Source organism: Pseudonaja textilis, chromosome 2 (genome assembly GCF_049901715.1).
Source record: "Pseudonaja textilis isolate UNSWEBS1 chromosome 2, rPseTex1.2, whole genome shotgun sequence".
Classification (NCBI taxonomy): domain Eukaryota; kingdom Metazoa; phylum Chordata; class Lepidosauria; order Squamata; family Elapidae; genus Pseudonaja; species Pseudonaja textilis.
Window position 1 is genome coordinate 170,456,609 of NC_141991.1, and position 23,495 is coordinate 170,480,103.

Sequence of the window (23,495 nt, forward strand, 5' to 3'; positions counted from 1 at the left end):
CACAGAGGAGCCCTTCTTCAAGCTAGCCCTTCTTCAACCCTTATAATTAGGATATGTAAGGGAAGGAAGGAAGAGATTAAACTAGAGGGGAAAGCAGTTACTGCCAAGAGTGCAGATATTTCTATGACAACAAAGATCAAAATAGTTAAACTGATGTTTTTTTCCAGTGATCAAGTATATGAAAGCTGGTCTTGAAGAAAAAGAAAGGGAAAGAAGATTGGGAATCAGTAAGTGTACCACAGTCCCTTGTAGGTCAAATAAAGAAAATTTGCTCCATTGAAGACAATTAGCTATTAGCAGAAACTCACACAATCTAATCTAATCTACCACTTCAGTGGGAAATTAACAGTGCTCTGTGCACCCTTGGCATAGAGCCATGCTCACAAATGACAATGGAAAATAAAGCAGACTTAATTTTAACTTAAGATCATCCAAATCTATGATTCTTTGAATTCGTTAAGATGGTTCTGCATAGACAGAAGGATTCTATGTTGGGTGAAGCTGACAGACTGCAGTGAATTTGTGGTAATATAAGAAATAATGTGACTTGGCTCATGGCTTATAAATTATAATCATAGTGTTGAAACTCATTAGAATCTAGTCTAGCTGCTCTACTTTTTGAGAAATAAGGGGACTTGGTTGAGAATAGAAGCTTTGTGTTGGAGAATAAATGGGTTAACTATATACTGTGTCTATGTGTGTATGTACGATTTACAGATAGTGCTCAATTTACAACCACAACTGGGATTGGAATACCATCAAACAGCAACATCTACCTATCGTAGATCCTTGGGAACCACCCAATCTATCTATATAAAAATGGCTCTGTGTGTGTGTACGTGTGTTGCAGCATAACTCTGGAATGCCTCGAGCAATTTCAACCAAACTTGGTAGACAGATGACTTATCCTCTGGAAAAAATACTGTGGGGGTAAAACACTCCCTTGGGGGGGGGGGGGTGCCTTAAAATGGATTCTACTGTACAGTACAATCGAGTTGCCATGGTAAAGGCTTCACAGTACTACACAAGGTGGGGTCCCTCTGGTAAGGGGGATTGGTTCTTACAAAAAACAAGGGGCTCCCTCTGGTTAGGGTCCCTCAGCTTCAAAGAAAGAGGACAAGTTGTCGGGGGAGATGCCTGCTAATGCAGATAATCATCTCAAAGGCTGTTCCCTGTAGAATTTTTCCAAGGCTGTTGGCCAAAGCAATTAGGTCTCTAATTCTCTCTGCAGTGGTTGAAGTAACAGGCCCAGACCCAAGATGCCTCCAAGGAAAAGTCAGGTGATTGGCCAAGTGCAATCAAAGGCTACAAAAATGAAACACCAGCGTAGACAAGAAATTCCTGAGGAGAGGAATAGAAGACTTGCGATGCTGCGAGAGAGAGCTACTACATCTAGAACTTTAGAGACAGTACAACAGCATGAGGCCTAACTAAAGGATAAGAGATTTAGAGCTCCTACATCTAGAGCTTCAGAGACAGTACAACACCATGAGGCCTGACTAGACTATAGGAGAGATAGAGCTGTTACATCCACAGCTTCCTTTATAATTTGTGTACTCTACTTATACTTTTAAAACCCCATCAATAAAGTTACTTTGATTTGACACTATAGATATATTCTTCCTTGGTGTCTCATTTTTGTGATTTCATTTTTGCAATGCTGTGTCTTCAGCCCCCAACGGACACATGACCACCTTAGCTGGGGAGGAGATCACTTACATGGCCTCTGATGGTAACAAAGACAGCCTGATCGCCAGCATCAAAATGAACCACCAAGCCCTGGTTGAAAAACTCCCTGTCCTGGCCAAAACCTTGCAAAATTGAAAAGCGAGGGGTAAAACCCTGTGCGAGCTACTTAAAACGAAACCAGTGAAAGAGGAGGATGGGGAGAGAGGAGGCTTCACTGAGTAGCAGAATCTCACCATAGTGGCATTATGATTAGAAAGATCAGAGTGCAGGAGGGATGGGTTTCGGAGTCAAGCTTTTTCCTTTTTAAATTTTAAGACCGTTCTCGAGAAATCGAGAGATGGCTCCTTTGTTGGAAATGAAATCTCTGGATTTCCTCGTAACATCTGGAAAGACTCGGATCTGACCAATCAACATTTATTTATTTGTTTGTTTGTTCGTTTAATTATTTATTTATTTAGGGATACTATACGATTTCCTCCCGACAGACAGCCCTAACTGAAGAAACAAGAAACTCAATTTTTACGTTTACTTGAAATTCAAACAAGTGGTGTCGGAGAAAAGTTACCCTCCCTCTCTCTGTGGGTTTTAATTATTTTTATGATGAGAACATTGCTTGTGTCATTGCAAAGAATGGTGTGCCTCTGTGCTGTTCCGGCTACTGAATATTATTGCTGTGATAAACCCTTGTGTGGCCCAGAAATGCTTTTTTTTCCTGAGTTTCTGATGTAAGACACTCCTTTCAGTGGTGGGGTTCAATTTTTTTTACTACTGGTTCTGTGGGCGTGGTTTGGCGGGTGTGGCAGGGGAAGGATACTGTAAAATCTCCAGTCAGAGATGGTATTTGCTGGTTCTCCGAACTGCTCAAAATTTTCACTACTGGTTCTCCAAAACTGGTCAGAACCTGCTGAATACCACCTCTGACTCCTTTGATCTTTTATTCACCTCTTTAAGCAAAGGATCCTGTGTGTGTGTGTGTGTGTGTGTGTGCGTGTGTGTGTGTAATAATACAGGATTGGGATAAATAAATAACCGGGCAATGCCGGGTTATCAGTTAACAATTAGATAAAAATGCTAGTTCCAGTCTAAACATCTGGCTGACTGTGCAACCAACAATGATGATAATACATTTACATTTTTTCCTACTCATACAACAGCCCTCCAGTTAAAATCCACAGCATAAGAACCCATAAAATATATGAACCATAAAACTCAAGGCCCAAAGCAAAAGGCCTGAAAAGCATAATGTTGCACCAAAGTACCTCATCCCCACACCAGTATCTAAACAGTGCTCTAATTATGGCCCTTTTGCAGCAGCTCCCAAAAGGACCAGAAGGGTGAAGGCCACTTAGGGGGGAAACTATTCCACAATGTTGAGTCTCACACTGAGGAAATCAGTCCCTGGGCTCCCATTCCTCTTCTCATGGGGAGAGGGAGCTCTAAGCATCTCTTCCAGGATGGCTGCCCACGATGGGCAAATTCTACCAGAAGTGCAGACTGTCCCAACAGTAATACTGAAAATTATGCTGGGTCCTCAAGAAAGAGCTGAGACCAATTCTGCTCTTTGTTTCAGTGATGGGATTCAATGTTTTTTTACTACCGGTTCTGTGGGTGTGGCTCAGTGGGCATGGTTTGGCTTGGGCAGTGTGACAGGGGAAGGATACTGCAAAATCTCCATTCCCTCCCACCCCACTAACCTGCTTTCCAGTTCCATTCTCCTGTGCAGGTCAACAAAAGAAGTCCCAGCCGATCAGCTGGGACTCAAGAGGCAGAGAATAGATGGGAGCGGGGCCAGTCAGAGGTGGTATCTGCCAGTTCTCTGAACAACTCAAAATTTCCGCTACCGGTTCTCCAGAAGTGGTCAGAACCTGCTGCTGAATACCACCTCTGCTTTGTTTGCTTATTATTTGCTCTTTTTTTCTCTCCTGCTGTTCCTCCCAAAAGTTGCCAGCTGAAGGGAAGAAGAAGGGAGTTATGCCAAGACGTAATCTGCTGACCATATTCTGACATCTTGGCTTCCAGAATCTATTTCATTTTGCAAAGAGCAGTGAAGTTGGGAAACTACAAGAAAGAAGAACAATTTTCTAGAGGGCCAAAGGTTCACCTTCTTACTGTTGATGGGTTTCCTCCATTAGTCAGAATAAAGGCAGTTTCTCCCTGATATGTTAAAATGTTCTCTGAGTGCTAAGTGATTACTCACCCAACTTGTGAAACTATCTGTTATTCAGATCAGTTCACAGCCTTAGTGGGAAGTGACAGGTCAAGTTTGAAGTAGTTCTACTTATAAGAGATTAACTGGTTAAAGTATTACAGAAGACCTCTTTCTCTCTTTTTTCTTTTTGTATTTAACTTTCTCTCATGGTGTGACTTTTGTTAGGTCTGGTGTAAACCACTGGAATGGGCTGACACGTTCTTAGATGACCCTATTTCTACCTTCTATATAAGATACCAACAGTTTTTTATTGTGTTATCACAGAAATATGCTATATGAAATGCCCTATATATTCTTCATTTGGTTCCCTTTACTTGCCTCTCGACCTTGTTGTGATCCAATATTTGCAGGAACACCTAATTTAATTAAATCAAACTAAAAAGTGAATGGCCCATCTTTGTCTACTCTTGAAATTGTCTAAGGGAAACAGGTAGCCTGAAGTTCCCAGCTTCTTTGAATACTATTCTAATTCATTCTTTTTTAAAAAATTAAAAAAAGTACCAATCACTGTTGAAAAGAGCAAGCTAAAGAAACTAAAGACAACAAAATACCTGCTTTTACAGGGATCTTTGAGTTTTAAAATGTTCTACATTCTACATTCCCCACCCCCCACCCCAGAATCCTAAGCCATATCATCAAAATCAATCATGGAGACAGGAGGGTCAAAATAGATCAGATGCTGATTACAACATTGGAGCTCAAACCTGTCCCTTTTGAATGTGCATCAACATGTGTGAGATTCAAATAGCAACAGCAATAGCACTTAGACTTAGACCCATAGGGCACTCTCTGAGCAATTTACAATGTCAACATATTGTTCCCCAACAATCTGGGCCCTCAGTTTACCGACCTCAGGAGGATGGAAGTTTGTGTTAACCTTGAGCCGGTGAGGACTGAACTCCTGGCACTGGGCAGAATTAGCCTGCAATACTGCATTCTAATCATTGCACCACCAGGTCTCTTGATGCAATACAATGTTGCAACTATCATTTTGCCTGTGTTGACTTCTCCACACTACAGACCCCAGTGAATATTACCTTAATTACATAAATCTGAATATCTATGTCAAGGGTCCCCAACCACCGCCACCCCAGGCTGAGGCCTATTATGGGGCTGTGACCTGTTTGTAACCAGGTCACATGAGCGGCTGGCCAGTGCAAGACTTGACTTGTGCAAGTGGTGGGCTGATGCGCACATGCACAACTTGACTTGCACTAGTGGCGGGCTGGTTCACCTCTTCCTCTCTTCCCCCCACCGGCCAGGCCACTGAGCCGCTGAGCCATAAAGATTGGGAACAGCTGTTCTGTGCGGCATTCACAACATATCCCAAGGTGCTTCTCCAAGAGGCAACTGGACTTTCTGATTTTCTTAGAAGACATTTCGCTTCTCATCCAAGAAGCTTCTTCAACTCCACAACATACTTATTCTGCTTGTGTTCTGCAAGGATTGCTAAATGGCGCAGCCCTACCATTTGACAGAAATGGACAGGAGACTCAGATGACAAATGTTGATGATGGCAAGTATCGGGGGGCACAACATTCCCACCCCCCAATTTAAAATCAGCTAATAGCACTTTCAGCTTTGTTCTTGTTTCTTTCAGTGACTGGATATTTTGGGGGCTGTTGTTTGGGCAGACATTAAATTGCATAACTCTGGAACACACCTTTAACCTAAAAGCTTAGTCTTATTGACTTCCTTATCTATCTGGATATAATATGCGATATTGCACCTTTGCAAGCACTTTTTCTCCTCAGAATAGGTCAATGACTCACTAGAAGGACTACAGTTCAGGTGCTACTTTTACCACCTATATGCCTGACAGACAGCAAATTAAAGGTTGGAAAATGAATCATCCCAACATTAAGCAAAATCGTCTTGACCACATAAGAGTTTGCAGAAATATTCAAAATTTCAACGTAACTTACTCCTGAGTAAGCATGTGAATTTTATTTAAGGGTGACCTCAGAGGGATCTTGGACTCTCCTTTAAATATTTCCGTTTTGTTTCCTTCATTTATCTGTTTGGGATTTACTGCAGAGTATCAGGCAATAGGCCTTATAGCTTGAATTAACCATATTTTGCTGGTCTTAGCAGTGTTTTTTTTTTAACAAATGGAAAACAAGATTTTCAAAGAGTTGGGTTTGATATCCCACACTGACATTCATATTGTCCTATGTGTGGGTAGTTGGTACAAAATTACTTTTCATTGATAGCAAAATAAATAAATGCATGGAGTTAATGACTTTGATGGGAAACAGGCTTAAACTCACCAGTCAATACAGACTACACCATATAAATTTGGTCAAAAGACCATTGCATAAACACATAAAAAACATAAAAACTTTGTTTTTTATGTGTTGGTTTTATTCCAAAATTATATATTCTGCTCTACTACTCTTTTAGGAATTCTATTTTCACCCAATGCTTTTCTGATCACAAAGTCATTTGCACTGTCTTTAGCCCACATGAGAGAAGCCAATAACTTCTTAGATATCATTCTGTTTTGTGTTTGTGTAATTTTTGTAGTCTGCAGTCTTGGACTGATTCTGACCACAATGGGAAGATTTACTATTGTCCCAAATCATCTCATGGGGAAAAAATAATCAATGAATGGCATTCCTATGATTCCTTTTGAAAGGGTATGACCAGCTTGTAGAATCTGTGATATGAGAACTACATTGTGAAGAAAGGAACCAAAGTTTGTGAGATTTATCTAGGAGAGAGTTGGCTGCAGTCAGTACTCACACAATTGGCCCAGTGGTGGGATTCAAATTTTTTTACTACTGGTTCTGTGGGCGTGGCGTGGTGGGCGTGGCAGTGGAAGGATACTGTAAAATCTCCAGTCAGAGGTGGGATTTGCCGGTTCTTTGAACTACTCAAAATTTTCACTACTGGTTCTCCAGAACTGGCCAAAACCTGCTGAATGCCATCTCTGAATTGGCCACGTTTACTTCTTTAATAGATTTGAAAGCAGCAAAGGTCTACTAGTTTTTTAAATACTGTACATGGGGCATCACATATTTCATGACTTTGTTTACAAAATAAATGAAACAATTCCCTTTAGAAAAATTTGAAAGGTGAAAGTATATTTCTACTGGATCCTACCTAAAATATATCTTTATTTTTTTTATTTCTCTCTAATATATTTCACTGTTTCTATAGTGTTTGATTTCTTTAGAGATACCATCCTAAGAGTTTGTAATAAATATAAATTAAGATTCTATGTGAAGATGCCTCTTTGGATATCTTCTCAGGGAGCTTTTTTTAGAAAAGAAATGATGGTGAGGCCAGACTGGTGGGCTTATAGTCAAATAATACATTTCAAATATGGTGACCCTGTTCTCAGATCTAAAGAGGAGCTGGAATCAGAAGGATGTGTTTACCATTGGATTACATATTTATAATTGAAAGAAAGATTTAAATTAGATAAAAAGAGCCATGGATTTAATTTTTATGAAAAATGAACTGGAAATCCTATTGTATGGTAGTGATGAACATATTATTGCTAAGGTTTATAAATTATAATTGAAATTGAACTTGGAGAATGGGTATATAAATTGTATGATTCAGTGAGCAAAAAACTTTGGATATAATATAATGCCTGAACAGTGGGAGAACATATGGACAAAAGGTTTAAAATTCATATTAAATTATAATTTAAAAGGAAATGTTTATAAGATGATGTACTGTTGGTATCTAACATGGGACAAATTGCCAATAACGTATTAAGGTACTTCAAATGAATATTGGAAATGTAATGTAAAAAAGAAACTATTTATCATTTATGGTGGACATATGACAAAGCAAATAAATATTGGACTAGGGTTCACATCTTAATACAGAAGATTCTTAAAGTGAATAAAAAGATAAAGCTAGAGAGTTTTCTTTTAGAGTTAACAGATAAAGAAAAATTATGAACTTTAAAAATTTGAACTTTAATGCTATATACGTTGGTGGGAGCAAGAATACTTTATGTCCAAAAATGGAAGGGTATTTTGATTCGCACAAAGGATGAATGGCTTCTAAAAGTTAGCAGAGATAGCTAAGTTGACTGCTTTGATTAAAAAAAAGAACATAATGTTGCTTCTACTTGGAAACCACTTTTGGACTTTATGCTTAAGGTGGGAAAAAATGAAACTTTGATTTTGGGTTTTGCTGATTAGATAGTTTATTGTGATAGAAATTATTGGTATATGTTATTATATACCAATTAAAAGTTGGGGTTTTATGTTACTACCTTATTCTACTGTACCAAAAGAAATCAGAGTCCATGCTTTTTTTTCCCCTTTCCCTTATACTTTTTCTCTTCCCCCTTCCCTCCCTTATTTTCTCATTATTTCCATTTCTCTTTGTACTTCTGTATTTTATATTTTGATATACTAATAAAATATTTGAACCGGACAAGAAATCTAAATGAATGACCTATTGGGATTTATCGAAATCAGAAGAAGAGGGACTTCGTTTAAAAAAAGAACATCTAGTAAGTGAATGATTTCATTGTGTCTGGTTTAATTATTATAGAATTTTTGAAAAATTTAACCTTGATTTAAAAAAAAGATTTGTTTTTGCAGGAGACAAATCTGAATTGGATATGAACTTATGCTCTGGAGATGGAACACCTAATTGCTAAAGTTTATAGTCTGTTACTCAAGAAGAATTTGGAAGATGAACATATTTAACATTGTAAATGGGGAAAAATGGATACAACATAATATTAGCCCAATGGGAGAATGTATGGACCAATGGTTTAAAATTTACTTTGAATTACAAGTTGAAACAACATTTTTATAAAATGATGTATTTGTTGGTATTTCACTCCAGAAAGATTGTTCAAAATGTATAGACAAATTTTCAATAGGTTTTGGAAATGCAATCAAGCAGGCATATTTTACCATATATGTGATGGTCCTGTAACTATACCAACTCATACCAGATAAATATTATAACAACAATGCAGAAAATATTTGAAATACTAATAAAATCTTTTTTCTAGGTATTATGGACAAATCAATAAAAAAACAGTTTTGGATATTATTTCTCTACATGTTGACTGCTACGAAGATAGGAAGGAAAAGTGGATGGAGTTTAAAATTGACTGAACTGACAGAGATGGCAAAATTATCTGTATTGATTACAGACAATGGATTAGATAAATTTACAAGACACTGGAAGCCTTTTGTGGACTTTCTAAGCTTTAAATGCAATAACAGATGGTAATAGAGGGCTTTGAATATTGGGTCAATTGGATTGATAAATAGATGTTGTGGTTAACTGGCAGCAGGTGCAGATGGTGGAGGAGAGTGGGGATTCAGAAGAGGGGCCGGGACCATCAGGGAGTGGACTACTGCCTTCAGAGATGGTGGGGGCTGGCAGCAGTGATGAGGAAGTTCCTGAGGAGCCTGTGCTCAGTGCACGTGATCGCAGGATGCTTCAGAGCAGGGAGCAGCTGAAGCTGCATAGACGACTTGGGAGTAAGGAGACAATGTAATGGCCCCTCCCTCTAGGGAATATAAGCTTGGTTGCAAACAGTTTTTGCCTTTGCAGAAAAGAGGTATTTGTGGAATAAAGCTATGAACATTTCAGTTTTGGAATTTATCTGTGTTTGCCTTTGGAAACTTCGGCTGGGACAGAACAATAGATTTCCAATTAAGGACATTTTTTATGTAACATAATATTTTTATAATTAGTTTATAATTACTTGTAGACCTTGCAGAAGAGGAGGAGAATGCATTGGATATTTTTACAGCTTTACACATTTTATTAGTTTACTAGAATATAAAATATAATGCAGGGATGTCAAACTCGTGTCGTCATGGCAGCTTTTCGTGACATGTCGGGACTTTTTTCTCCTTCACTAAACCAGGTGGGGACGGGGCCAGCACGTGATGCATTCAGCCCATGGGCTGTGAGTTTGACACCTCTGATATAAGGAAAACAAAAATAATGGGAAACTAGGGGAAGGAAAAGGAGAAGAGAACAAGGGGGGAAGAAGTAGAAAAAGAAAATAAGGTGTTGATTCCTTACATTTTTTACTACAATAGAAGATGACAATATCACAGTCTCAACTTTTTTACTTTTACACAGTAATATATACTAGCCATTTCTATAACAACAAATCCAACTTATTAATTAGCAAAACCAAAATCAACATTTCATTTTTTTTTCACCACAAGCATAAAATCCAGAAGGATTTCCAAATAGAAACATAATTAGATATAGTCTCTTCTTTGGATAAACCAATCAATTTAACCACCTGTGATGTAGGAAATAATACATATTTCTGTTTGCATTTATTATTCTTTATAGACTATCATCATTTATATTAACAAAATTCATTATATTCTTTCAGATTCTTTCACATCGAAGGGGAAAAACACTTTTTATATCCATTTTAAAACATTAAACTTTTTAAAATATTTCTAAAATCAATAAGTTCTAGTACATCTTTTTTTAACTTCTTAACATACATACTTTAAAATTCATTTTCAATAATATTTTACAAGCTTTAGAAATTACTCAAGCATTACATAAAGGAAAAAATTAAAACCCACTTTATGAACACAAAACTACATTAAAGCTTTCTTTCAATAACATATATCAGACCAATAAAAAACCAATTAACTCCAATTAACTTATTAAATTTAACGCACTCCCTCCAATTTATCCTCATAGAATAAAATCTTTTTCTTCTCTGGAATATCTATAAAATAAATATAAAGTTCCCCTTTTCTCAAAGGATTCACAACATTGTAAGTACCCATGAAGAAAATGTCCTGGGCTTCCGGTTTGAGCTTCTTCAGCGACAGACCGAAACCTCATCTCTGCGAGGCTTTGATCTGTGCTCACCTCTGGAGCGCCCCGAGCTGGCTGGCTTCGGGGCTAAGCTACCCCATAGAGGTGTTGAAGAGGGGGGAGACGGCCTGCAGGGTTGAGGAGAGCCGCATCTCTCCTCTCCAGCTGGCCAGTACCCCCTTTCCTGAAAGCGGTTGCAGTGGTGGTCAGAAATGGCCACCACAAAGAAGAACTCGACTGGAAAAGAATGTGCAGGAGGAAGATAAGAGAAGAAAGTTTTGGTTGACTGTGTCAAACAGCAAAAGCAACAAATAAGGTACCCTGGATTTGGAACTATTAAAAAAAAAAACATTGTTCCCTAAGAAGATTTTTAAGCTGTGAAGGAGAGAGAAAAGGGAAAAGATTTGGTTTTCTCCTTTTCCTATACTGACAGCTAAGAGACTTAAGCAAGAAATTGGAAAAAAATCCACTTAGACATCAATAGGCATTTAATGCTGAAAATAAAAAGTCAAAGGGATAATAAAGATTTCTGGATAATTAAAAGCTTTTGAAAACAGGAAAGGAGAGAGGAAGAATAAAAGGGCAGGATCTGGAAGGGAGGAGACTGCCTGGAATTAAAAAAGAACTTACAGCAAAATCTCAACAAGACTTTCAAAAGATATATTCTAACTGAAATATCGCAACAAAAACCCCAGGAAGAGAAAGTCGAAAAAGAAATAAGAAGATATAACTCAGGACTATCTGGATTACTTGATGATTTCTGGATTCTTGGTGATTGTTTTGAATGACTAAAATCAACCGGGTGGTTGTTTAAAACTGTTTAAAATGGCTCCACTTTTAGAAGAACTGAAAATGGAACTTTAAAAGTACAAAGAAGATGCACCAGAAGGGAGAGGTTCTTTTGGCTTTGTATTTCAGTTTTTAGAAATGGAGATTTGGAATTTTGAGAAACAACAAGAAATGCCTGCAGAACAAGAAGATTGCAACAAAGAAGAAGCCATCTTTAATGAACAAGTAATCTTAGATGGGGGGAAAAAGGAAAGGGGGGAAAGAGAATGGAAAGTTTGAGATTGGGAAAAACAACTCCCCCCCCCAAAAAAATAGAGTGAAAAATAAGTATAAAATCGGAAAGCAACAGAAGAGGGAAATGCAGAAGACAGAATTAGAAATAGAGAGACAAGGGGGTAAAAAGGGGAGGGAGAAGATGAGAGGGAAGAAAGAAAGGAAAAGAAGTCATAAAGGACAGAAACAAAATACAGAGAAACAGGGCCTATTTAGAGATAATGGGTGAAAATTTAATGGAAAAAGGGATTCTGCAAAGGTACATAAGATAGTATGGTTATATTAGAAGCAGAAATAATTTTAGAAAATATGAAACAATGTATGATTAAAATGTCTGATAAAATAGCTATTGTAATTCAGTGGAATGCTTGTCAATAAATAAATGTAACAAAAGGTATATTTAATGATTTATAATATGTGAAGAGAAATAAGGGAAAAGTTAATTATGGAGATTATATGTGTTTTTAATGAAGTATGATATTTAATTGAAAAGAAGTGTTAAAGATGTTAAGATTTTAATGATTATTAATGATAGAACTGAACTGGAACGGAATGAGGGTTTATAATTACATATATTTACAATTTTTTTTTAAGAATACAGTGTGTATTATAAGAATGTACCAAGCAGAATTCGATTGGAAGTTATGTATTATGTATTATATTGAAGGTCATAACTTTAAGGTATATATTGAAATTTAACTAAGGGTTGGATGGATGTAATTAAAAGATATAAAAGTGTCATACTCCAATTAGTAACTACAGGAGAAAACTTGTTTAATGAGAAAAGATAATATGAAATTGAAACAGAACAGACAAAAGTATAAATATAATGATTTGAATTGAGATGAGATAATCAAATTAAAATCGAGAAAATCAAAAGAGGGGAAAAACTATATAGAAAATGTAAAATAGTATAAGATATGGAATAGAATACAAAAAGGAGCATGAAATTGAGTTTTGTGCCTGTATAAAGAAGTTCAACCCGGGACCATGCTATTTTCAAAAAAGATGTTTTACTTGTATTTTGTATGTGTGAAAACGCAAATCAAACTTTATTTTAAAAAAGAAAGAAAATGTCCCAAACTTTTCTTCTTAAAAATTGCAGATTTATTTAGAACTACTCTTTCAGTTGCATTGAGAGGCTTGTACTTACATAGTCATCATAATAAAGATTGGTGTCGGATTTATATTCCAAAATTCTAGTTAATTCCTTTGCATTGTCATATACTTGAGAAATTGCTCAGTGGTTTTTTTCTTCAAATAATTGCATCTCTGAAATATTCATCTTTCTTTCAATTATTTGAGTAGTTTTCATAACATCTTTAGAATCTAATTGACCTATAAAGTGAATAGTTTTATTTCAATATTTCTCAAGCAGCTCTTTTTCAAAAAGATGAAATGCATTAGTCTCTATCTACCTAGCTCCTTCTCATGGTCAAAGAGTAGATTTATAATAAATCAATTAATGATTCCTGGCCAATGAAAATTCATAAAAATCAGAAGTTTCAGTCATCCCCAACAAAACAATCCAAAGATTTATTAAAACAAATAAAACAGAGCCACAACTTTCTGTGCTTATGTTCTACCATCAAACATATTCCACTCTTCCTTATTTTAAATTTGCCTTCAGCAATCCTCTTCCTTATTATAAAGGAGTCTCAAAAATGGTACAGATCTTCAAAAGAAGGAGGTGGTGGTGGTGGTAGTGGTGGTGGTGGTGGAGGAGGAGGAGGAGGAGGAGGAGGAGGAGGAGGAGGAGGAGGAGAAGGTTGAGACTAAAGCTAAACTAGTATTAACTTTTTTAGTTAATACAGATAACAATCTGTATGAAAGGCACAACTTATTATCAGTCATTTCTCTTCTTTGATACAGAACTTCAAGGAATTAAGGATCAGGGGAATAGTCCACTCTGCTCCCGGTCACAGGAACAATGATCAGTGGCTCTGTAGCATCTTCTCTATCCACCAGCAAGGGAGGATCAGGTTTGTCCTGCAGAAAATTAACACCCACCCCTCTCCTAGAAGAATGAAATATTTTGAGAAATATTTAAAAGGCAGAATATTATATTTCCCTGGGATGAGAAATAGAGAAACATGCTCTTGGACAGCAGCCCCCACCTTTCTTAATGGCCTACAGCAGATGTCAGTACTTAAGAGATAAAGAGATAGGTAGCTCTATTCATAAGAAAATACCCTCACCGGAGATCCAACAAAGATTAGATTAGCCCTTAACCACTATAGGAATTGCCGAAAGCCCCTTCATTGCATCATCTCAGTTGTACCACCCCCAGCAAACTTCAACCAAATTTAGCTCAGAAAAACTCCTAGGATTTGTACATGGCCCCATGGGAGTCTGACAACAGCCAATAGAATACATGTTCTTGCACAGGAACAGGAAGTTCAAGTGTAAAGCCCAAGAGAAGATATATAAATACTCCCCACTCTCAACTTCATGTGTCAGCTGCCCAGAACCACCCATGTGCTTCTGCTTAATCATTAAACCATCCTTCCAATCAGCCTCCATGTTTCCAGTGTCTTTCTCCTGGCTTGGAACTGAACCAGATGGATATTTCTTCCAACAGTCCCAATACCAGATTCTGACTGGTCACTTTGGTCTGCCATTGTCCAACTGATGGCCCTCTAATCCATCTTCTACTAAAGCAAATCTTTCGTGTATGGGAAAGATGCATTCCTTCCAATGTGATTTCCAAATTCTGAAGGTCAGACCCATCATCCTAAAATCATAAAAATTTACTTCCCTATTCAGTTATGGTTTCTGCTTTTTTCTTTCTTTCTTAGAAGCTTCTGATTCTAGTTTATGATGTATGTCTTTAACTAAGATTCTGGTTATTTAGAAATGCTGTGTGATTCAGTTGAAGTCATATTGTAACTGTGCCTTCATAGAGTTTTCAGGAAATTTTGGTTTTTACACATTTTTATTTTTTGTATTGCAATCGTTTAACATTATTGCTTTTTTATGCCCAGACATCAGTCCCATTTTCTGATTGTTTTGTTTTTAAAAAAACAAAAAAATGTGATATAAAGTTTAAAAATCAATCAATCTGTTTATTCCCCAAAAGTCCAAGATTCCAATTTTACTTCATAAGAATAAATACAGAATAAGGATAACAGAAGAATATATATAGATCTTGAAAAATATTACATACAAAAAGCAGAGATAGAAAACTAATTTCACTTGGGTGAGGGAATTAATACCTACTTATGGATAGACCCTCCCTTTGCATAACACGCCTAAAAAATATGAAAGACACTTGTGGTTTCACTGCCCTATTGCAGTCCTCATTTTCTGTCCTTTATTGTCACTTTCTCCACAGTTGTGCTATATTTTGATAAGCCTAAATCTACAAGTCTGATTCACACAAACAAGCCTATTCAGTTAAGGTCCTGGAGCTGTGATCCACCAGGTAAGTCACAAAACTTAAAGGTCCAGGAACTAAAGGTGACCAAGTGGTTTGCCCTAAGGAGTGAAAATGAGTGAATGCTGTATAATAGGACATGGGTTTGTCTTGGCTGTTTTCTTCAGAATGTTGGCTTTATTTCTTGATTGTTCAGCATTCTTTTGGTAATAAATTGCCCTATTCCCTTGCCATCTCCTAAGAAGAATCCGACATCTAAGTCCAAAAAATTAAATGAAGTCCACAGCTGACCAAGACTTTTGACACTGTGTTATTTGCACAATTTCCTCATATATTGAGCTCTGCTTCAAAATTCAGATTTTGTTGCAAGATGACCAGTTTCTCCTCAGACAACCCCAGCTTACTTTCACAGGGTTTTTTCCTTATTTTGTGCCAGAATACCATTGTGAGGGAAACTGAGGTGAGCTGACACTAAAAAGTCCAAAATGACTCTTTAAGCTCTGTAGTCATGTGGGGAGTTTAATCTATCAAATCTTAACCCAACATCTCAATCTTCAATTTAATTTGAACAGCAGAATGCTCCTGACCTTGATATGCATATAGTTGCTGTAGTAGTAAATTCTGAAAGTGAACAAAAGTTTGGAATAGTTGATATCCAGGGTCCTTTCTAATGTATAATTCTAAGACTGAACCGCAGGTGACATCAAACCGCAGGTGTATTCTGTACTTCATACAATTGTCTCAGAAATTTGGCTTTATCCATCACAAGCGGAGAACATTATATTCCTTACCCCAGAATTTGGTCTTCCTTTTTCTATTTGCTAAGAGAATGTGACTTTCTTGAAATAATAGTTTGAGAAACAAGAAAGTTTCTGTCTTTGTGTTTTTAGGGTTTAGGAGTGGATTTTACTAAGCTGTGTGGGGCAAACAGGAATCCCTGCAAAACGAAGCAGACTGAGCAACAAAGCTTTTAAAAGTACTGTGATGCTTCATAATGTGGCCTTGGTGCTGCTGCCAGTGGAGGCAGGGCAGCTGCCATTCTGGGCTTGAGCAGGTGGTGGTGCCATCATTTGCTTGAGCAGGTGGTGCTGATGGCCAATCTTGGGCCCCGCGGACTCAGAAATTCTTAAAAACATTCGTCAAGAAGTCAATGTCCTACTTGAAGATTATATTATAGGGGTCGAGTTCACCCCTTGCCACTTTACACTCTTCTTCAGTGCACTGGGCTTTGGGGTGGCTCCCTCTTCTTCCTCAGGTAAATGTTACCCCTAAGGACTTCTCTTCCCACTTTTCCTTCTTTCCAACCCCAGTGGCCATCAGGGCTTTGATTGGTCACCAAAAGCATCTGCTTCTACCTCCAGCTCAGGATAATTTCTATTGTTTTGAGGCCTTGAAGCAACTTCCTCTGTCTCCTCCTGCATGCTTTCATGAGCAGACATTTTATGTATGGTCCCCATGTTAGATGTGTGTCTCTGGGTGGACTGCTCCAGGTTAATGTCAGGCGTGTCCCAACTATGGCATTTTGAAAGAAAGACCATTGGCTCCATGATTGAAGTGAAAAGTTCACTTTTGTTATATTTAAGTGGTTACAGGATAAGCAAAACTGAATCTGAATATTCCTGTGCAAAGCCTGCATTTTTCTCTTTTTGCCTGGTCCTTTGTCCTTGACAAAGGGTCCATTAGATTTCATTTTAGAATCATTCATTTCTGTGAATGGCTTTGAGGTCTGGCACTTCTTTAATGGAGTTTTGCGTGCCATTCTCATGGCTCCATCCTTGGTCAGCTGGTTTATTCAGTATCAGCACCTCTGATTCCTGTCACCCTGTCATCCCCGCTCCTTTATCCCGATTGCTACTCCCTACTTCCCCAACCTCTACCCTCACCTTGTGTTTCACAGCAAGATGCCAGCGAAGAGAAATATGCAGAAGATGGCAGACATGACACCATCTAGGTTTTGGTTATTCTCATTTGTGTGTTTCCATGTTCCCATTTGCATTTTCATTGTTCCCTGTGCCTTCCATGGCCCTTGTACCACCCCTGCTCCCTGAAGCAGACACAGGGCCCAGGGGCTACAACAGCCCCTGGAAGACCTAGGGGACCTATGACCCATGTAAATCCTGCAGCTTCTACAGCTCCCGAAACCCCTGCAGCTCCTGGGCCTCCTGGAGAGTACTACTGGCTGCCATGGCTGGACACCTTTGTAATAATAATATAAATATTTTTACACCAATGTATTAATAATAGAGATATAAACTACACTATTTATTTATTTATTTAGAAAATTTACAATAAATGAAATGTGTTTGAATCATCCTGAAACCATCCTTCCTTCCCCTGTCTGTGGAAAAATTATCTTCCATGAAAGTGGTCCCTGGTGTCAAAAAGGTTGGGGACACTTGGTCATTTAGGAAAGAAAGACCCTCGACTCCATGATTGAAGTGAAAGGTTCACTTTTACTAAATTCAAGCAATTACAGCATAAGCAAGGCTGGATCAGAATATTCCCACACAATGTTTGCATTTTTTCCTCTTCTCTGGCCTTCTACCAGTCTGTCAATGTCCAATAGATTTCATTTTAGATGTTTTGGGAACGGCTTTGAGGTTTGGTGCATCTTGACGGAGTCTCACCTTCCATTCTCACAGTTCCGTCCTTGTTCAGCCAGTTCATTCTGAATTGATACCTCTGGTTCCCATCACCCTGTCATCCCCCTTCCTTCCTCCCCATTGGTACTCCCTACTTCCTCGACCCCCTTCCATCTTTTATAGCAGACTGCTAGCAAAATCAGATACTTTGTTATAGATAGATGATAAAATACCTGGCTTTGGCATTGGTGCTGAGGGAAGCATGGGCACTGAGGGAAGCATGGGCACTGAGGGAAGCATGGGCGCTGATGGAAGCATGGGCACTGAGGGAAGCATGGGGGCTGAGGGAAGCAGACTGCCAGCAAAGTCAGATATTTTCTTATAGGCAGACGATATAGCATCTGGTACACGGGGAACCAGACTGCCAGCAAAGTCAGATATTTTCTTATAGGCAGACAATATAGCATCTGGTACACGGGGAACCAGACTGCTAGCTAAGTCCGATATTTTCTTATAGGCAGACGATATAGCATCTGGTACACGGGGAACCAGACTGCCAGCGAAGTCAGATATTTTCTTATAGGCAGACGATATAGCATCTGGTACACGGGGAACCAGACTGCTAGCTAAGTCCGATATTTTCTTATAGGCAGACGATATAGCATCTGGTACACGGGAACCAGACTGCCAGCGAAGTCAGATATTTTCTTATAGGCAGACGATATAGCATCTGGTACACGGGAACCAGACTGCCAGCGAAGTCAGATATTTTCTTATAGGCAGACGATATAGCATCTGGTACACGGGGAACCAGACTGCCAGCGAAGTCAGATATTTTCTTATAGGCAGACGATATAGCATCTGGTACACGGGGAACCAGACTGCCAGCGAAGTCAGATATTTTCTTATAGGCAGATGATATAGCATCTGGTATACGGGGAACCAGACTGCTTGCGAAGTCAGATATTTTGTTATAGATAGACGATATAATACCTGGTGCAGGGGGAGCCATGGGCGCTGGGGGAATGATGGGCGCTGGGGGAATGATGGGCGCTGGGGGAATGATGGGCGCTGGAGGAATGATGGGCGCTGGGGGAATGATGGGCACTGGGGGAATGATGGGTGCTGGGGGAATGATGGGAGCGGGGGGAACTATGAACACTGGGGGAACTATGGGTGCTGGGGGAACCATGGGCATAGTGGGAATGATGGGCACCAGGCCTCTTGAAGGAGCAATATGGGCTGATTTGACATTTGCTAAAGCCCTTATTAAAGAGCCAATTATATCCTTTTGATAGTAAGAAGGATTCACAGAGTCAAAATGTAAAGCTGGGTTTGGGGATGGATAATATCTGGATCCCCTTTGTTCACTGCTTCCACTTTCACTACTGCTGGTCTGAAAGAGAAGGAGAAGAATGAGAAAAACATAAAATGGGTAAATGTATTTAATGTACTTATAATTATTTTAAAATATTTCTCTCTTTTTTGATAAATGTTTTTGACCAAATCAGCAGTGCTATGTATGGAACTGATTCCTCAAGCCAAATGCAAGTAGCCATCAGCAAGCATTGGTGTCCATCACAAGAGTAATCAACCAAGCATTTTGGTTTGCTTGCAGCCAAATATCTAGAAGACCAAACAAAAAAACTAATTCTCAGTTTTCAGTTGCTTTAATAGGTCATGGGATGGTAGAAACTAATCTCCCTTAGGGTTAGGCTGTCACTTTATATAGCTTCAAATAACATCATCCCCAGATCCATTTTTTAACAGAAAATACTTACTTTGAAACCTCTACAATATGCCAGTGGCAAATTTAAGATTTGTGAACTTCAGCTCCCAGAATTCCCCAGCCAGCTATGCCATACATCTTAAAGTAGCCAAGGTTCAGGAAAAAACGACTCCAGGATAATGAGCCGGAGGATCTATTTCAAGTTTTTCTAACTGATGAACTTCCTGCATGGACTTAATTTTCCTTCTTTCTCCCTGTTAGGGCAGCCATCCTGCTACACTATGCATTGCCTGCTGTCAACCTGTCATAAGCAATGGGGGTGGGGGGTGGGGGAAGATAAGGATAAGGAGAGGGCTAGCCTGGGAAAAATGGAACCATGAAACATGCCGCCCCATGAGAGCCATGAGAAGACAGGGACAGTTTCTCTAACAATTTGTTAACACCTAATTGGACACTCTATGAGAGTGATGGTGAACCTATGGTACGCAGAGCCATCTCTCTGAGCACATGCAGCCATCTCCATTCCTCCTCTGGGTCCTTGCGCTCAGGCCAACTGGACTTCACTTGCTCATGCCCACCAGAACCAGAAAAGCAGCCACCTAGTGCGCATGTGTGTGCCAAGAGGATGGTTTTGTTTCCAGTTCGTGCCTGTGTGCTGTCCTCCATGCAGCCACCCCTCCCACCACTTTTGCCAAAGAGATGTGGTGTCCCCAGCATTCTTCCTACCCGGCTCAGCTCCTGTGCCTCCCCAGAAGAGAAGCCACAGCAGAGGGAAGGGCAGGAGTGACTGGCCCAGCCCCTGCAGCCTCTCCCATGCTACTGAGCTGGGCCCTTGGTGGCATCTCCATGCGAGCAGCTCACCTCCCCGCTGGCAGCTCCTCCTACAGCATCCCACCCAGAAGCATCCGCACAACAGCCACCGCCACTGGGGTTGAGGGTACAGCAGAGGCGTGGACGGGCAGGCCAGTCCTCCCTCTCCCTCCCAAGTACGCTTCTTGCATGGCCCCAGCCGTCCAGCCCATGGCACCGATCCCTGGTCCAGAGTGCCTGGCTGGATCAGGCGCACGGGGCAGTGTTTGCTGATTGGGTGGAATGCTGCCCCATGCTCGAGCTGGCCAGTGTACCAGAACCCAGAAGAGCAAGGGGGCAGAGTTGCTGGTCAGGATGGCCAAGGCTGTACAAGAAGGGAAGTCCCAGCCCTCCTGTCCTCACCCCCGCTATAGAGGGAAATTGCAATACTTAAGTCTTATGGAAAGATTTCCCTCCTTCGGACGTTGAATGGTCACTTCATCTCACCCACCAATTTTACAATAAATAACCTAACAAGCCTAAATAAGTCTGTTGTCTAACCTTAACTCTCTTTTTCTATTTCTTTTATGGCTAGCTCTTTTTCATGAGGGGCAGCATGTCAGAACTGCCATTGTGCTACATTATTCATTGCCTGCTGACAGCTTGTCATAAACAATGGGTGGAGGAGATGGTGCAATAAGATAAAAGGAAGGCTAATCTGGGGGAAACAAAACCATGAAATGTGCCATCGTGTGAGAGTCAATGGCTGTTCCAAGGTCGCATGAAGGAATGTGGAACTATCAAGCCTGCTAAGACAAGAACTGTAAACCAATTCTTTAACACCTAATTGGACACTCAGGTGGTCATGGTGGTGGTGGATGGGAACAAGGAAACACTAACCATATGCTTTGGGCATGAAAACTCCAGATCCACCTTTGCTTCTTCTGTAACAACTTGGCTTTAGTAAAGTGTACTTTTGGCTAACCATGGACCCAGGAGTTTTTCTTTTCTAACTGACCAAATTGGGACAGTTAACACACCCTGTTTCTATCTCTCTGATTCATCAGTCCCAGCTTCCTTTTGCAGTGTGGAATAATAATGCTGATTTCCTTCACTGAAACATCAAAAAAAAAAAAGAATGCTATGCCCAACCCATTTCATAAGCAACACATGAGCCCCCTGACTCAAAAATTTCACTGTTATGTTTTTTCTAACCATTAAATAAATCCTAGATATTTCCACCATGCAATCACAATCCTTAATGTGTACCTTAGAGGGAACAATGATGGCCAAAAGACAGACAAGAACAATTACAATCTTCATTTTGTTGGATAAATCTGTAACAACAAATAGTTATGAGTTATTAACAATCAGTTAACTGAATGCCAAGTTAATTCATGCCACTTCACAAAATGTTTTGGGTCTTAGTCACAAACTCTATTAGAACTTGCTCCTACCATTAGATGTGATTACACCCTTCCAAAGTTTTTGGGCAGAATCCTCTAAGTGGCTGCGTTCAGGGTATGGACCTTCTTTCTTCACAAGAAAACAACTGAATTTCTAATGGACAGAGAACAGCATAGATAACTCAGTGACTGATTTTCTGATTCCTTAATACCTGAGGTTTATCTGGCTGCAAGCATTGGAAATAAGCTATTAATAGAAAAAAAGGAATTACTATTTTATATAAGTACTTTCATTTTCCCCTTTATTCATTATGGTAAAAATTATTAAAATATCATTTTAAACATAAATATAAAGAAACATGACAGCTTTATAACCCTAAGGAAATGGATCTGAAAGGATTTATCCTTCCCATACGTTTAAGGTTTGCTTAAAAAGAAGATGAATTTGATCTTGATTTGCTGTTGCAAAGCAGGGGAAGGAAAAAGGGAAATAAAATAGGGAAGGGCAACCCTGCTCTCCTAAAAGGATTGCTGACTATATGGTCTCTTTAAAACAAATAACACCCTTCTTATAAGAGTTGACCATAATATTTGAAGAAACAGTGAAGGTAAAGAACTGGGGTCAAAGTAGCTATGAGTCCACTGATTCCAGTGATATAATTGAAGATATGTTGCTCCTTCTATAACTTCTACTAAACTTGAAGTATCTGAAAATGATCAAAATTCACCAGCTGATATTTATGCGGTGCTTCGTACTGATAATTCCTTTTTCCAAATAATTGCTGAGAAAGTGTCAAAATAAAAATATACTGACTTACCTTTTTCTTCGCAATGCAGCATTTCCTTTGCTGTTTCTGAATGATGTTCTGAGACGTAGTAGCAGTGGTTATGTACTCTCTGAAATTTCCTAGGATTAGGTAGATCATCTAACCACACATCTTCTGGGATTACAAGAGCTTTGCCCTAAACTCTTCCAAATATGCTTGCAATCTTCAAAAATCCTGTTCTGAAATGTTTTGCAGTTTTAAGAGAATTGTTTTGGGGTAATATTCAGCAGATCCCTTTGAAAGAGATGATGGTGCTGCTACCAATTTCTTTTTTGTAAAAGTAAAGTTATTCTCAAGTGAAACAGGACTCATCTTTTATAAACTGCCTCCTTTGGTCTCCTCTAATCCTCCTTCCTCCATTGATAGAGAATCTGGAACCAGATGTTCAAGATTCTGTGGACTGGATGGACCATCAGGCAGGCTGGGTTGAGTAATTAGGCAGGAAATTGTCCATCCCATAACTATTCTATAATAGATGCTTTGTAAAAAAAATTAGTAACAAGCCAGAGTACTAAATTGCATTTTTTTTTAAATTGGAGATCTGAACAAAGAACCCTTGCGATACAGAATTCACCTCTCAGTCTATGGATTGAAGTGGACTGTCTTTGTGAAGATAGATATTTTTTTCAATCAAAGTTTTTTTTATTTTTCAGTAGAAACATATATATTTTGTGGACAGTGTATTGACTTGGTCAAGTCTTTTTTAAACAACAGTAACAGTAATACAAATAATGTATGTACGTATGGACGTATGTAATGTATGTAATTCTGATCTTCCAACTACAACAATGCTAGTCTCTTTTCATTATCTATTTATCATTTTCCCATTAATTCATTTAAACATAAATGGCATTTAGGGCCTGTTAGGAATATAAGTCACCTAACAGCTATTTGGGTTAGAAATATATAAACCAGGATAAATATTTTCGTACTATGTCTTTAAGAGATTGCAAAAACTGCAATTGGGTGTGGTTTTTCAAAGGGCCATAAGATGGAGCCAGAAACCTGGATTGTTTTAGTCTTAGTCTCTGAAG

At 39.0% G+C, this 23,495-nt stretch overlaps 1 protein-coding gene across 1 annotated transcript; it reads right to left on the bottom strand.

Annotated features, from left to right (window-relative positions):
- Positions 1-16,117: 16,117 nt before the first annotated feature.
- LOC148127244 (uncharacterized) lies at positions 16,118-22,589 on the bottom strand. The gene is made up of 6 exons (XM_087923201.1): positions 22,453-22,589; positions 21,686-21,788; positions 21,498-21,565; positions 18,396-19,106; positions 17,944-18,065; positions 16,118-16,253 (listed from the first exon to the last, which is right to left on the bottom strand). The coding sequence occupies exons 1-6, from the start codon at positions 22,558-22,560 to the stop codon at positions 16,118-16,120; spliced, it is 1,248 nt and encodes a 415-aa protein (XP_087779327.1). The 5' UTR covers positions 22,561-22,589.
- Between the last annotated feature and the right edge of the window lie 906 nt (positions 22,590-23,495).